At 43.5% G+C, this 15210-nt stretch overlaps 1 protein-coding gene across 1 annotated transcript in view; it reads right to left on the bottom strand.

The window, feature by feature from the left end:
• AGMO (alkylglycerol monooxygenase) overlaps positions 1–15210 on the bottom strand; it is a 381369-nt gene that overhangs the window by 334799 nt on the left and 31360 nt on the right. Inside the window, exon 3 of the mRNA XM_007505432.2 lies at positions 1099–1250. Coding sequence (XP_007505494.1) covers positions 1099–1250 — 152 coding nt within the window. The remainder of the gene's footprint in view (positions 1–1098; positions 1251–15210) is intronic.

Here is a 15210-nt window from a genome sequence, read left to right as displayed (position 1 = left end):
ACAAAAAGGAAAACTTTTTCATCCTCAAACTGGGAGGTTTCTTCTCCCTTTGCCTGGACAGGTCATTGACTCTAGGGACATTCCATCATTCTCTTTCCCCTCCTTCCCCCAACTCCCACCCTTCCATATGTACTTGTGCATACCTTCCTTATTCATCCTGCTCCCTGCTCTCTCTCCCTCATCCCACCTCCCATCCTCCTTCTCAGTATTATTCCAGACCTCCTCCTTTTCCTTCCTACCTACCCCCTCAGTCCACCCACCCACCAAAAAGCTAAGTTCCGTTCCACAGTATTGTTTCAAGACTGAACACTTCCCTCTGTTCCCAATTCCGTTACAGAATCTCATCACCACTGATCTCTGCCACCAACATCAGCCTCTTCCAGCTGTGACCTCATTTTCCCCTCTCTGCCAGCTCTGCAGTCTCTTCTGGACTTTAGCCAGTCCCTGTGGGGCTTCAGAGACAGAGGCCCTTCTCTACTTTTTCTTGGTCCCACAGAGCTCTCCCTCTGAAGGGAACAGTCTAGAATCCAGTCTGGAAAGGGTTCTATTTAGAATAAGGCAAGGCTGACCTTGAGTATTTTTTTTGAAGGCCTGGTAACCCTGGAATGCCTCAGTTTGCTGAGTTCTTAGCTGATTACATTTTCTCTGGGAATGTGAAGGAGATGGCCAGAGTTGAGTTGAATGAGGCTTACATCTTCCTGGCATTGACTCCCATTACCTAGGCATAAAGACTGCTCCAACTTTCTTCTAAATTCACATTCAATCAGGCTGATGAGGAAGGCCGCACTGTTTACAAGCCTCTTTCCACTTATCCTAGAATGGTGTCATCAGGAGCAATGAAAAATGGATGGAAGTCAGCGGGTGGAAGACACAGAGAATTTTGAATATTATCCAGCCTTTGGTGGTAAACATGGGAAGTGTGGGGGGGACATTTGAGACATATGCTCTGATCCCCACCTTTGTCTTCTTTCTCATCTCCAGAATGACAAGATTTTTTCCACTCAAGTTTCAAAGGCATCCTCCACAATCAATCTTAATACACTTCACAACCATCACATACACAAATCATCAGTGAGATGTCATCTCCCTGTAACTTACCATGGGCCATGCGGTGGGACCAATAGTAGCATAGGTCAACTCCGAAGAAGGTCAAATACCACATCCATAGAGAATCACATGGCAGATTGAAGAGTCTATAATTCTCCCAGACATAAATATACGAGGTCAATTCAATACTCCTGAAAAAGAGTCTGAAAAGGAAACAAAGGCAGACCTCAGGTTCTATGTGCTAGACGCAAAATCATATTTATTAAATTCACTGAGCATTTATCAAAGGATTACTTTGCACAAGAGATTGTGCAAGGTACTTGGGGACAGAAACAAACAAACAAACAAACAATTCTTGCCCTCACAGATCTTGCATTGATAACATCATCACAGCAGGCCTGGAAGGGATTGCCAATGTCTTTAAACCCAACCCCTTCACTGTAGAAATGAGGGAACTAGGAGCTAAATCAATTTTATAAAAAATCAAGCCATTCCCCAATTAATAAATGGTCAAGGGATGTAAATAGGCAATTTTCAGATAAAGAAATCAAAATTATCAATAAAAACATGAAAAAGTGTTCTAAATCTTATAATTAGATAAATGCAAATCTAAGCAATTCTGAAGTACCACCTGATACCCAACAGACTGGCTAACATAACAGCAAAGGAAATTCATAAATGCTGGAGGGGATGTGGCAAAATTGGACACTAAAGCATTGCTGGTGGAATGATCCAACCATTCTGGATGATCATTTGGAACTATGTCCAAAGGGTACTAAAAGACTGCCTGTCCTTTGATCCAGCCATATCACTGATGGGTTTGTATGCCAAGGAGATCATAAGGAAAAAGACTTGTACCAAAATATTTATAACCACGCTCTTTGTGATGACAAAAAATTGGAAAATGAAGGCATACCCTCCAATTGGGGAATGGCTGAACAAAATGTGGTGTATGTTGGTGATGGAATACTATTGTGCTCAAAGGAATAATGAACTGGAGGGATTCCATGTGAACTAGAAAAACCTCCAGGAACTGATGCAGAGTAAAAGGAGCAGAACCAGGAGGACATTGTACACAGAGACTGATACACTGTGGCACAATTGAATGTAAAGGACTTCTCTACTAGCAGTAATGCAATAATACAGGACAATTCTGAGGGATTTTTGAGAAAGAATGCTATCCGCATCCAGAGGAAGAACTGTGGGAATAGAACCATAGAAGAAGAGTTACTTGACCACATTGTTTGATGGGGATATGATTGGGGATGTAGACTCTAAGCAATCACCTTAGTGTAATTATCAATTATAAGGAATGGGTCTTGATCAATGATACAGTAAAACCCAGGGGAATTATGCGTTGGCTGTTGGAGCAGGGAAGGGGAGGGAAATAACATGAATCATGTAACCATGGAAAAATATTCTAAATTAATTAATTAAATAAAAATTTTTTAAAATGAGGAAACTGAGATCCAGACAAATTGATTCAATTCAACTAGCATTAATTAAAAACAAACAAACAAATATTAATTCAGTGATTACTATGGGCCAGGCATTTTGCCAAGTGGTGAGGATACAGAAGAAGTCAAAAGGCAGTCTTTGCCCTTCCAATATAATGACTTATCCCATGTTGTAGAGGTGGCTTTCTGCTGGGAAGTAGTTGAGGGCATGTGGAAAGGGGAGAATACATCATGTATGCGGACAGGTAATGAGAGGGGAGATAATTTGACCAGGGGAGAGAACTCATCAGGGCATTTCTTCACAAAAGCTGTGGCAGCTAAACTGAGCCTTCAAGGAAAGTAAGGATGCTATGACATGCAATGCACATTCACAGAGATAAGAAGGAATCTCCTAGCCCACAAAGAGCTGATTGGGGACAAAGAGGGAAAAGGGGTACAACACAAGGCTTAGATGTAGCACATAACAATAGAATCTATAAAATGCCAGACACATTTTTTCTTGAGAAGCCTCCAGATCCCCAACTGCCAAGGCTTCCATTTTCATCAAAGGTAGGAGGTGGCTCTTCTTTCCATTTTTTCCTTCTCTGTATCAGGAGAGATGAGACAAAAGACCTGGCACAGATTCTAAGAAACCCTCTTAGGGAAATTATGCCCAAACTATAATGAGTCATCTATTGTGGTGACCATAGTTGGCTTGAGAACCCAGTGGGAGCCTACTGTCATGGAGGATGGTCAATCCACTGATGGCAACTTTGAATGAAGAAATGTTGCCTTTGTCTCTTGTTTCAAATGCATGGATTGCTTTCTTATGTTATTTTTAAATGAAAATGATCTCATTTCCTCTCACTCATACATGCACATACACACAATGAGGCAGAGCCACTATCCTCAAATGTTGGTGCCCAGGACAAATGGCACGAGTTTCATTCAATCAGCCAACAAGAATCTGCTCTTGCTTGGTGCCAGGCACACTGGATACAAAGGAAGGTGAAAACACAAAGCTCTCTCCTTCCCTCAAGGAACTTGCATATGAAATTCACTCTCAAATCAAATTTTAAAGACAAATTCATTTGGGTGCCCATTGCTCTGGGTAGACTCCACAAGACATCATAAAGCCAGTGCTGAGTGATTGCTGCCTGGAGTAGGATTTGGGGAGAGAGAGAGAGAGAGCACAATCTCCATAACAGAGAAGGTTTTCTCTACTCTATTAAGCACACTTGTTTCTAAAGTACTGAACAATTTCAAGTAAAATAAACACTTTCTAAATTTTAGCACCCTAGAGCAAAGCTCCAACCACTCTACCCAAGTTTTGCCTCTGTTTTGCAGGTTTTCCAGATAATGAACACATTATATTCTTAGAGAGTTCCAGCAATACCTACAGGAATCCTGAGCCATATTGGACTCCTAGCCAGGCACAAGGGGAAGTCATTTCACTAAGACTAAGTGAAAGGGTAGCTACTAACCCCATTTGGTTAATACTTTGAAACTAAACCCTTTCTTTAAGCATCCCCAAGTACTTCACATCAGATCTCTGCATGCTCAAGCTTTTCTTCTTTTGGGGGAGGCACATACAGCAAATGGGCACATGTCTTCCTTTCAAGAAATGATCATTTGGTATCATTTCTGATTAAGGTTATTGAACAGAACTAAGGTCACATTCCACACATACGCATTTCTTTGGGGCATTTCCTTCTTTCAGGGTCAGTCTATTTCCTGGTGCCTCCTTTGCTTGGAAGTCATTTAGGGAGCAACCAATAGGCCACCTGCTAATCTCTTTGACTCCCCAAGAGGTGTCCACCTTTCCCTTTCAAAAAGAAAGGCCTTGGGAGGGCTAAGCCTGAATTCAAAGCTTTTTCATGTCCACAAAGAGTGAGGAGGCAGAGTGAAGAGAGGGCTAGCCTTGGAGCCAGAAAAATGTGGATATCTAAATCCAGAATCTGAGTGAGACATACCCACTGTATTAATCTGGAATAATTCAATTAACTTCTCAGCTCCCTCAGCAGCATCCTTACTATCATCATTGCCAATATTGTAAGGATTACAAAGCACTTAATAAAAATCGGCTCATTTAATTCTCACAACAACATTAGGAGGTAGGTGCTGTCATAGAGCCATTTTATTGTTGTTCCATCCATTCAGTCTTCTCCAACCTCATGAACCCTTTTGTGGCTTTCTTGGCAAAGATATTGAAGTAGCTTTTTTCCTTTTCCAGTTCATTTTACAGGTAAGAAAACTGAGGCAAACAGGGTTAAGCGATACAGCCAAGATCATAGAGCTAATTAGTGTGGGAGGCTATATTTGAACTCAGGAAGAGTTTTTCTGACAACAAGCCTGGCACTCTATCCATTGAACCACCTAGCTGCCCACTTTACTTTAGCTAATGAATTTCATAGGCAGGTTTCGAATTTGTTTTTTCTGGACCCTGAGTCCAGAACTCCAATCATTAAGCCATCCAGCCACTGCTTTTTGCCCAGTATAATAAGTGGCATTCACATAGGGCTTTAAAATTCACATCTCATACATAGCAGCCTTGTTGGGTACATGTTACAGTTTTCATGTTCTCCATTCTAGAGATGAGCAAACTGAGGCTTGGAGGTTAGTGACTTGCCCTTGCATAGACGATTAGTAAATATTAGAGGCAGAATCTGGATAAATAAGTTCCTGGATCTTTACGAATATTAACATTTAGCACTGCTCCTGATTTTCCTTCTGAAGCCCAGAAAAAAATCATTTGTCCATTCAATGCCTTGAGTTTTCTCATCTGTTTAATACAATCTTAGCCCACCTCCCAGGGGCATGGGGATGAATAAGTAATAAAAAATGGGGACCGCTCCCAGGGTTGAGCCAGACTACACCTCACCACATCTTCAGACGTAAGTTTAAATTAGAGATGATGTGCTTAGAAATGCTCTCAAATTCCTTCCACCATGCAGCTTCCTTCTCCAAGTCCATTATTAGCTGTAATAGCAGAGCCCCAAGTGAATGAGAAAATCTCCCCCTGCTTCCCTTGGGCTGGATCTCAGGAGAGCAGTGCTAGCATGAAACAGATTCTGAATGACTCTACTATGGGGCATTGCTTTAACAATGAGGTGCATGCAGCAATATGTGGATCTGTGTGCATATGTGTGTGTTTGCATTCTCAGATTTGCAAAGTGATTTAAACACATTATCTCATGAGTTCTCACTCATCAATGCATTGTTTATGTATAAAGTATCCCAGAAAAATGGGCACAGCTTCAGCTCAGACATATATTGTCATTTCTGTCTTGTATAAGTACACTTTCAAGAATTACATACATCCACATAATCCATTTAAAACTCTCTCTCAATCTCTCGCTCTCTGTCTTTCTCTCCCTCTCTCTGCCTTTTGGGTGTCTCTCTGTATCTCTCTGTCTCTGTCTGTCTCTCTCTCTTTTTCTCCCTCTCTCCTTTTTTCATATGGTTTCATATGATGAGAAAACAATTCTCAAGTCAGACCACATTTGTTAAATGATAAAAAAATTGATTTTTTTAAACTGGCTTTTTTGCCTTCTTGGAGATACTTCCCAGGATGCCAGCTGACTCCAAGGTATTCATCTCATTCATCACTGGAACACGACGAGGCGCCAAATGCTTTTGTCAATAACACACTGTCCAATTCTAAAGCCTTCAGTCTCTCACCAATAACCACAGATGGGAAAAAAGTTAAAGGGATAGGCTATTCAACTGTTGTTTTTTTATTTTTTCTAAAAAAAAAATCTGGCTTCATGTTCCCCAGGAAAAAAAAAATAAGAAAGTCTATAGAAAAACGTTGTTGTCCCTACAGAGATGCTGAGGGCAAGGTCATATGAAGGGAATTTGTATGAAGGAAGCCCTGGTACAGTTATAAGACTCATAAAATATAAATAACTGGGGGAGGAGAGGAGGGCAGAAAGGATTCCGACATGACCTAAATGGTATACAAAGTCCCCAGCTGCCCTCATCTGTTTCCTGGCTCCTGAGCAACTATAGAAAGCAGAATTGGAAGGATGCTCTCTTGCTGGTTAGTTTTAACAGAATGAAGGAAATTAAAGAACAGGCCTTCTACGATCTGTCAGGTCCAAGAAGGACTGGCTTCTGGCAAGAGGATATTCACTTGTTTCTCTAAGCCGAGGAGAAGGCTCAGGAGGTGGTAACATGGATAGATGGAGGGACACTAGAGGGAAACAGAACAATCCATACAAAATATAAGTCAAGGAAAAGTCACTTGGAAGGTGGGGAGATCCTGATCAAGACTGGAGCATGTCAAATGACTACGTATCCCTTGGTCTTGGGCATCAATCTAGCTCTTAGGGGGCAGAGTCACTTGGGGTTACTTCTAAATGTAAGTTAACAGGTAATGCTGGCCTCTGATATGGCAGTAGAACTCAGCACCTCCATCATGGTGACTTCCAAGTCACAAGGATGTAAGAGTAAGACTCCAGCCTGCCATTCACCAGCCGTGTGATCATGGACACATCACTTCAGGTTTGGGAAGCTCAGGTTCCTCATCGGTGAAGTGGGGATGCCTGCATTCACCATATACTTCCCTCACATAAGGAGAACATCGTGCTAGCATCAAATCTTTGTGACATGTATGAGTCGTGGCTTCTGTGATGCCTTAAAATGTGGATGCTTTTATTTCCCCATGAAAAATGTCTTCTAGGGACAAGTGAAGTGAGTACTATTACATAATGACTTAAATGAAAAAGATAGAGACAGGGAGGGAGGTGGGAAAGAGTGAGGAGAAGAAAGAGAGAGGAAAAGAAAGAAGAGAGGATGAGAGGAGAAGAGGATAAAAAAGAAATGGAGAGATGGAGTGGAGTGATAAAGAAGAGAGAGAAAGAAAATAAATGAGTAGAAAAGAAATAGGGAGAAATGAGAAGAGCAACAAAAGAAGAGAAGGCAGAGGGAGAGGAAGAAGAGAAAGGAAAAGAAGAAAAGCAGAAAAGAAAAACAGAGGGAGACAAAGGGAAATCTCCTGGAGAAAGATTCATTTGCTGAACAAAGTGAAGCTTCCTGTGATTGAAATGCCCCTAACTTCCCTATAGAGGTGCCAGTCCTGGAGCAGACACCAACTGTCTTATTGTCAACTGGCTTATTAGGGTTGACACAAACTGAACCGAGAACTGCCTGACATACTGCAATGGAGGCTGTTTTTCACGCGTGGACACAAAGCCAAGCTTCCCTCAAGGTGAAGGCCAGGCAGGAAGGCACTGGGGGACCTCTATTCCCTACATTCTGTCAGCAGGATAAAACTGATCCCCTCCCCTTTTTAACTTGCAAACCCAGCCATGAATTCACCAGGACTAGAAACAATTCACCAGAACGACACAGCTGGGAAATGATTATCAAGCTTTGGCAAGTCTTGATTGCAGGAAATAGCACCTACATTTTCCAAAATGTTCCCACCAGACCCTCAATCCTAAACTGGAGCTCCTTCCTCTCCCCTCCACACCTTCCCACCCCCGGATGACTTTGCTTTCTGGAATTTTGACTTCCATGATGAAAACCTGTGCTGGAGGGAGTGAAGACTCCAGGAAACAGCATGCTGAGCCAAAATTCTCTTGTGGAGATGCAGTCTAATGGTTAGCACACAGGATTAGGGACCTAATTCCAACATCCCAGTCCCAGTTTAGTCATTAACTGTGACAAGAAGTTCCTTAGGACTTGGGAGCTTAAGAATACAGAGAACAGAATATTGTCAAGTCTGTGATGTAGACACACAGAAGTCTTCTTCCTTGGGCAATCCTGTTTTTTCCCAATTTAAAGTAACAAACAAACATTCCACAGGTACTACATAATAAGTGCCAGGAAATAAATGTAGCACTTGGAATACAAAGGCAAGATGAAAAGAAAAACAGAAGGAAAGAAGGAAAGAAGGAAAGGAAGGAAGAAAGGAAGGAAGGAAGGAAGGAAGGAAAGAGAGAGAAAGAAAGAAAGAGAGAAAGAAAGAAAGAAAGAAAGAAAGAAAGAAAGAAAGAAAGAAAGAAAGAAAGAAAGAAAGAAAGAAAGAAAGAAAGAAAGAAAGAAAGAAAGAAAGAAAGAAAGAAAGAAAGAAAGAAAGAAAGAAAGAAAGAAAGAAAGAAAGAAAGAAAGAAGGAAAGAAGGAAAGAAGGAAAGAAGGAAAGAAGGAAAGAAACAAAGAAACAAAGAAGCCCATGACTTGAAGAAGTCTACAATTAAAACCCCAAATGCAAATTAACCAGAAATTCTGTTTTTGTTTTTGTTTTTTGTTTGGAATGGGTGGGTGACAAAAGCTTTTCCTTTGACTGAAGGAAGGGGCATTTGAAAAAAATTATATTCATATTAATTCAAATGTATTTTTCTTTCCAAGGACCTGTCTATGACTGCTCATTTCCTGGGAGGAATTGGCCAAGTACCATGGGCAGCTAACACATTATCTGTCTTCCAGTTTTTAAGATAAGGAAAATGCCATCTTAGGTTACTTGATATTAAAGTACAATATTAGAACTGAAAATTGCACAGTCAACTTAGTTTCAATGTCCTGTATCCTAACTAGAAGCAACTAAGTAGCCCAGTGGATAGAGCACTGGATTCAGAGTTCAAATATGACTTCAGACCCTTCCCATATGCATGACCCTGGGCAAGTCACTTAACCAGTAGCTGACTCAGTTTACTCATCTGTAACCTGGGGATAAGAACCACACTTCCTACCCAAGATCATTGCACAAATCGGGAGAAACTTTTGAAAAGTGCTTTGGAAACCTTAAAGTGAATTGGATGATCATTTTTGTGGTTAATTTCTCATTATCCTTTTCAGCGGTGAAATTGAACTCAGAGCCAGGACTAGGAATCTTTGCTCCTGGGAAAGGGGCCAGAAATTGTGTCAGTGTCAATGAAACCAAACATTCGGTCCTTTCAGGTGGCTGTAGGTGAGGTAGAGAGGAGGAGCCCGGCTGGAGAAAGATCCGTCTGCGGTGGGATTCTTTCCTATTTTACCTGATTATTCATGCTAACCAGCTCTATTGTTCCCGCAGTGTAGAGGGCTGGGAGCCCTATGGAGAGCCCTCCCTCTCATGGCTGGGCACAGCCTTGTTCCCTCAAGCCCAGTTAGCTCTCGGGTGGAAGTGCAGGCATCAGTCTTCAAAGCCAGGCCCAGCATTGAAAGCCTTTAAACATTCTCCCACTAAACTTCATTGGAAGACAGTGAGGCTCCTTCACGTGGGCTCCCTCCGAGGTTAGTGTAGACACCCAGAAGGGTAAGAGCCAGAGAAGAGCCAGAGGTACTTCTGTTCCTTTGCCCAGGATGTGTTTATTTGTTTTCCTTTTGGAGAGGGGAGGAGGCTGGGGTGAGGGAAGTACCAATTGGGGAAGCCGCGGCTCAAAACTAAATAAATGATCTTTCAATTAGCATTTGGCTATCGGAGCACTAATTAGGCCTGACCACGTCAAAGAAGAAGGGGGGGGAGGGGATAGACTCGTTTTCATGGGAAATGTCTGTGTCCCAAACTGGAAAATAAAAACCGACCGAGCAGCTCTCCAGAAAGAATGGAGCACACTGTGATGGCTGCTGCTTTGCATTATTCTTTCTTTTTCTCCAGGGGGGAGAAAACCAAACTCCTCCCCCCAAACATCTTGATGCTGGCCCTGAACACAGAGAGAGGCCCTTCTGCAAAAACTCTGCCGCTTTGCTCCATCTAGTGGAACCTTGATTTGTGCTTAATATGAAAACTCTGGAGCTCAGCCTTCCAGGCTAGGTGGCTTCCTCTGAGCCAGCAGAGCTGGAAGCACAGTGGATGGGAACAAATTTAGGGAAAGCAGAACAGTCAGTCTCATTTCCCTAAGTCATAAAAGGACGTGGATCCCCCCCCCCCCAATACAATATAATAGGCATAGGAAGGAAATCAATTCTGCAACTTTGAAATTTGGAAAACTCTCAGAAAAACAAAATATACGGACCTATAGAGCTCAATATACACATGGAATATGCTTGAAAATGGGTCTATAATTCATTTAAAAATCGAGGCTCATAGAGGATTGACTGCTGAAGCTTTGAAAGGTGCAAGCTCAAACCTTGGGAATATTTGGCTCAAAAATGAATTAAATCATCAGATTTCTCCTAATCCATAAAACAATTTAAAAAATAAAAATCAAAGCTCAGCATTTTCCTGTCTGACTAGATAATAAGGAAAAATAATACATGTGAAATAATAAAAATATAAAATTAATAAAATAATAAAAAATTACAATTACAATTAAAAAAAAGTAGACCAAAGGAGAGTGAGAGTTCTTTTGCAATACGATGACCAAAGACGCTGGTGTTTTCCTTTGCTGCTTTCTCCTCCCAGTGTGTTGACGGTGATCTCTTGGATATTGGAATAAATAACAGGGCTCCGGTTGGATGAAGCATTTACTGCTTCTTGTTAAATTAGCATTCTTCATTAAATCAGCCGGCATGAGCCCTCCTCAGTCACTGGAGAATCGTGCTTGCCAGCCTTTGCTATGACTTCTCTGCTAAATATAGAATATTGAAACTCCAGCCCGAGTTTGTCCTCTTTTCTTTTGGGGTTTTGTTTCCTTTTTCTGGTGGGAGGCAAAAACATGGCTCCGGAGCTCCAGCTCTTCAGCTTCTCCGTAGCACGTCCCCTCCTCACCAACCAACGCGGCTAAACAGGAATCCTCCTATGAAGAAATGGAAACTTCTGTCCCCGACGGGGCCTGCAAAGCCAGGGCACCCGCTGTGGGCCTTGGGAGGGGAAATCCGCCAGCAGCCCTTCCCAGAGCAGGCACGGCATCCCGGCTCCCTTCTCAGTGCGCCGCTTGAGCCGCTTACCTGCACGCCGCCATTCCGTTTGATTTATAAGCTGTTGTTTCCAAAGGGGAAGGAATTCTGAGGAACAGTGAACGATCTCCAGATATTCTATCTGGTATAAAACTCCTCTCGGGAGAAGGACGTTTACAGAAACAGAAACACTGCAAGGAAGTCCCAACAGAGGCTCCAAAAGAGGCTTCTCACAAAGAGGTTTTTCTCAATACAAAGGAAAAGCTGCCTTGATTTCCCCGCGATTCATTCTGAAATCGGTAGCCTCATTTCACTGACTGTATACAAATTGCGTTGGGTTTTTTAGTCGTTGTTGTTATTAGAGTTTGATTCTAAAGCAGAACCATTTAACTTTCTTCTTGCCATCCCTGTGACTTTGGATTGAATTTATGCTTTGGGGGAGGGGGGCGGGTACCCAGGAAGCCATCATTTGCAGAAATACCTGCCTTTAATAAGCTGAGCTTAAACCAGGGAACAGGAATTTTCACAGACTCTGGAGAAAGGCTGGGACAACCCCACAGCTGTCTCCCTGCCTGCTGGCTGGTATCAATCAGCTGGATGCTTTTTTTTTTTTTAATTTCTGACAAACCACTGTCAAAGAGACCGGCTAGAAAACAAGGCAGACCCGGCCCCACGTCAACATCTTCCGGCATCCTCAGAGATGTCGATCTCCATTTGGAAACTTACGACCTTGACCTAACATTGCAATTGACCTCCCTGAGGCCAGCAGCCTTTTCTCCTCCAGTCCACCCTGGGCAGCTTCGCCACTGCAGAGCTTGGGAAGGGGGAAAGTTCCAGGGGCGCCACTTCTTCCCCAGAGTCCCCAGCTCCAGGTAGGGACAATGGACTGACAGATGGAAGGAAGGAAGGAAGGAAGGAAGGAAGGAAGGAAGGAAGGAAGGAAGGAAGGAAGGAAGGAAGGAAGCAAGGAAGCAAGGAAGCAAGGAAGCAAGGAAGCAAGGAAGCAAGGAAGCAAGGAAAGAATGCCTTTTACCAAACAGAAGGAAATGTCCCATTCTCCTCCCCCACTTTCTGGGCAGGAACAGGAGGCCTGAAGGAAATGACCAGCCTCAGTGGCTCCTGGAGAAAATGAAAATGAGTCCCTAGGAGAGGATGCGAGCCATGGTGTGTTAATCTAACCCTCAGCTGTTAATGATTTGAGCTCCCATTTCCCCTGATGCTGTGGGTTCGGCCACAAGAATGCTGTAACGGTTTCTGTCGACTTTGCCTGATCTTTTCTTGCTGAAAGGAACCCGAGGTGAAGGGGAACCCGAGCGGCAGCAGCAGGGACCCATTTGTTTGCTGTTTGTTTTTTTTAATATATCTGCTGAGTGAATTTAGAGGTTCGAGCCTCTGCTCACCCCACAGGAGGAGCCCAGGAAAGGGGCAGCTGCTGCCTCTGCCTTTGCTCTTTAGTCCAAAGGAGAGAGGCAGGCATGAGCCAGCTTTCACAAAAAAACTATCTTGGAAAGTGACTCTTTGTGTCCCAGTGCATCACCCTGGAGTTTGGGCTCAGTGCTCACCCTCTGGACCAACTGTGGGGAGAAGCTTGGAGGAATGGTAGGTCTGAGCAGGGAATCCTCAGCTGAAGAAGCTTCGGGGGCTCCCCATGGCCCCTAGAGAAAGTGAGATGAGTGCAATGCTTTGCCTGCTGAGTTGGCCAGTTACTCTGCTTGGGATGTGGCCTTCTGTGCTGTTTTGGATAAAACCCAATCTCCGTGCCCTGCCCCTTGGCCATGTGGCTTCCTGAGCTCTCTGCCCGCTCTCTTGCCAGCCTGATTTTACCCCCACCGATACAGATAGATACATATCTGTATAATTTTGTGATTACACATATATGGATAGAGAGACATGGGTAGAGCCTCTCTTTAGACCCATGCATCTCCATACAGACTCTTTTGTCTTTGCATCTGTAGCAGCCCCCGTACAAGGCTTGGCACTTAGAGGATTTGCCATGATGTTCACTGATTGACTGGCTGACAGTCAGCTGGGAGTGGCATGAGCCAGGCATGTTTGCCTCTGCATTGCCACGATGCTGGGCCTATTCCTGGCCTTTTGCAGAGAGGGATGCTGCTCTTGTGGTATTCAGAGGCATCCCAGCAGCTTCGTTCTGAACACACTGGCATGAAGCTAGCCTCACACTTCAGCCTCCTCCATCCACTGTGTATTTTGTTATTCAATCACTTATCAAATGTGTTAAGCATCTACAATTGTCTGTGTGAAGGAAATTAAGAAAGAAATCTGTCCCCAAATTCCAAAACCTTCTGTTTTCTGGAGGATAGAATAGTTTGTCGACAGAAGAAAAGAGACTCAAGGCCTTAACAAACCTTTCTTAAGCGTTCACTTAGTATGAAAAAGGATGCTGAATTCAGTGCAATGGTCCTCGTCTCAGGTTGACAGCAGGCCTCTTCTGTGCCATCCAGGACCCTGGCATGGCATCAGGTGCCCCATCCGGGGAGCCACACTTCCAGAAGGACGATGACCAACTGGCCAATGTCTGAGGATGGGGCAAGACAGGGGGGAAATGTCCAGAGAAGGGCTACCAAGAAGGTAAAAGCCATCTATGCCCCAAGCACTGTGGCTAGAGACAGAAGGAACCACTGCTTCTCTAAGGTCCCCATAAAGAGCCAGAGAGAGCCGGTGGTACAAAGGATAGTGCGAGGGACTCAGACTAGTGCCAAGGGATGCTGAAGGAAACAAGCAGGGCCCAAAGGGCGAGTCATGGAGCTGCTCCAGAAGAAATGATCCCGAGACACAGAACTCTTTGGGAATAACTTCTGGAGAGCAGGTCGTGGAGCAGCCCGCCGCCTGGTAAAAAGGCAGCGGACACCTGGGGCAGAATGCTTCAAGTGCCCACTAAAGGGTTCAAAATGAAACTATTTTTCTTTGACACAAGAGAAGGTTCAGTTCCAGGATGGAGTTAGGAAATTACTGTGATGTTAAAAAAACGTTATAAAGAGAAGCATCAACTATACATATATATTAAATAGCCATTTGCTATTTACCTTGACTTTTTTACCTTTTGTCTTGGAATCAATACTGTGTATTGGTTCTGAGGCAGAAGAGTGGTCAGGGCTAGGCCATGGGGGTCAAGTGACTTGCCCAGGGTCACACAACTAGGAAGTGTCTGAGGCCAGATTTGAACCTAGGACCTCCCATTTCTCCATCCACTGGGCTCCCCAGCTGCCCCCTACCTTGACTTTAATTACATTCACTAAGAACAGAGAGTATGGTCCGTAACTATAACTACATGGAAAATTATTTTCATCATCCACCCAGTGCCCAACTTGGATAAAGCTCATTCATTGAGTTGGGTAAATACGCTTAACTTCCTCAGAAATAATGAAGTGAAACTAGCCACCGAGTCATTTTTAATAACTCAATTGATAGCCCCCTTGAGGATTTTCAAGGTATTTGGTACAGGCTTCTGTTTGGGAGAGATATGAGGGAGAAAAGAGGCCGCAGCGTGATAAAATCTAATTCTGAGCCAGCTGGGAGCCAAACTGCCAGTGACTGAGTTACTGACATGCTGGCTTCTGACTGCCACAGGCAATCATTTGGGCACACTTTAGAGAAAAAAGGAATTCTTGAATTTCTTCCCTTTTTGAAAACTCTTTCTTTTCTTAGTAACACCTCCTAATTGCTGACGTTTATAGACTTGGGGTTTTCTGGCTTGCCAAATACGTTAGAGATGTTATCTCATCTGTTCCTCATAACAGCTCAGGAGGCCAGTAGCAAAAGGCTTGTGTTCTCCACTGAACAGATGAGGAAACTGAGGCCTAGGCAGCTTCAGCCTCTCCTACGAGGTCACACAGTACAGCACAGGGGATGGCAAAGGACTTGAATTCAAGCCTCCCAAGTCCAAACCCAAGGGTCTGGCCACCGAATTTCTTTTTGCTTTAGTTTGAGATTTTACTTTTCTCA

The sequence above is a fragment of the Monodelphis domestica genome, chromosome 5 (assembly GCF_027887165.1).
Source record: "Monodelphis domestica isolate mMonDom1 chromosome 5, mMonDom1.pri, whole genome shotgun sequence".
Lineage (NCBI taxonomy): Eukaryota > Metazoa > Chordata > Mammalia > Didelphimorphia > Didelphidae > Monodelphis > Monodelphis domestica.
This window is presented reverse-complemented; position numbering and strand designations above follow the sequence as displayed.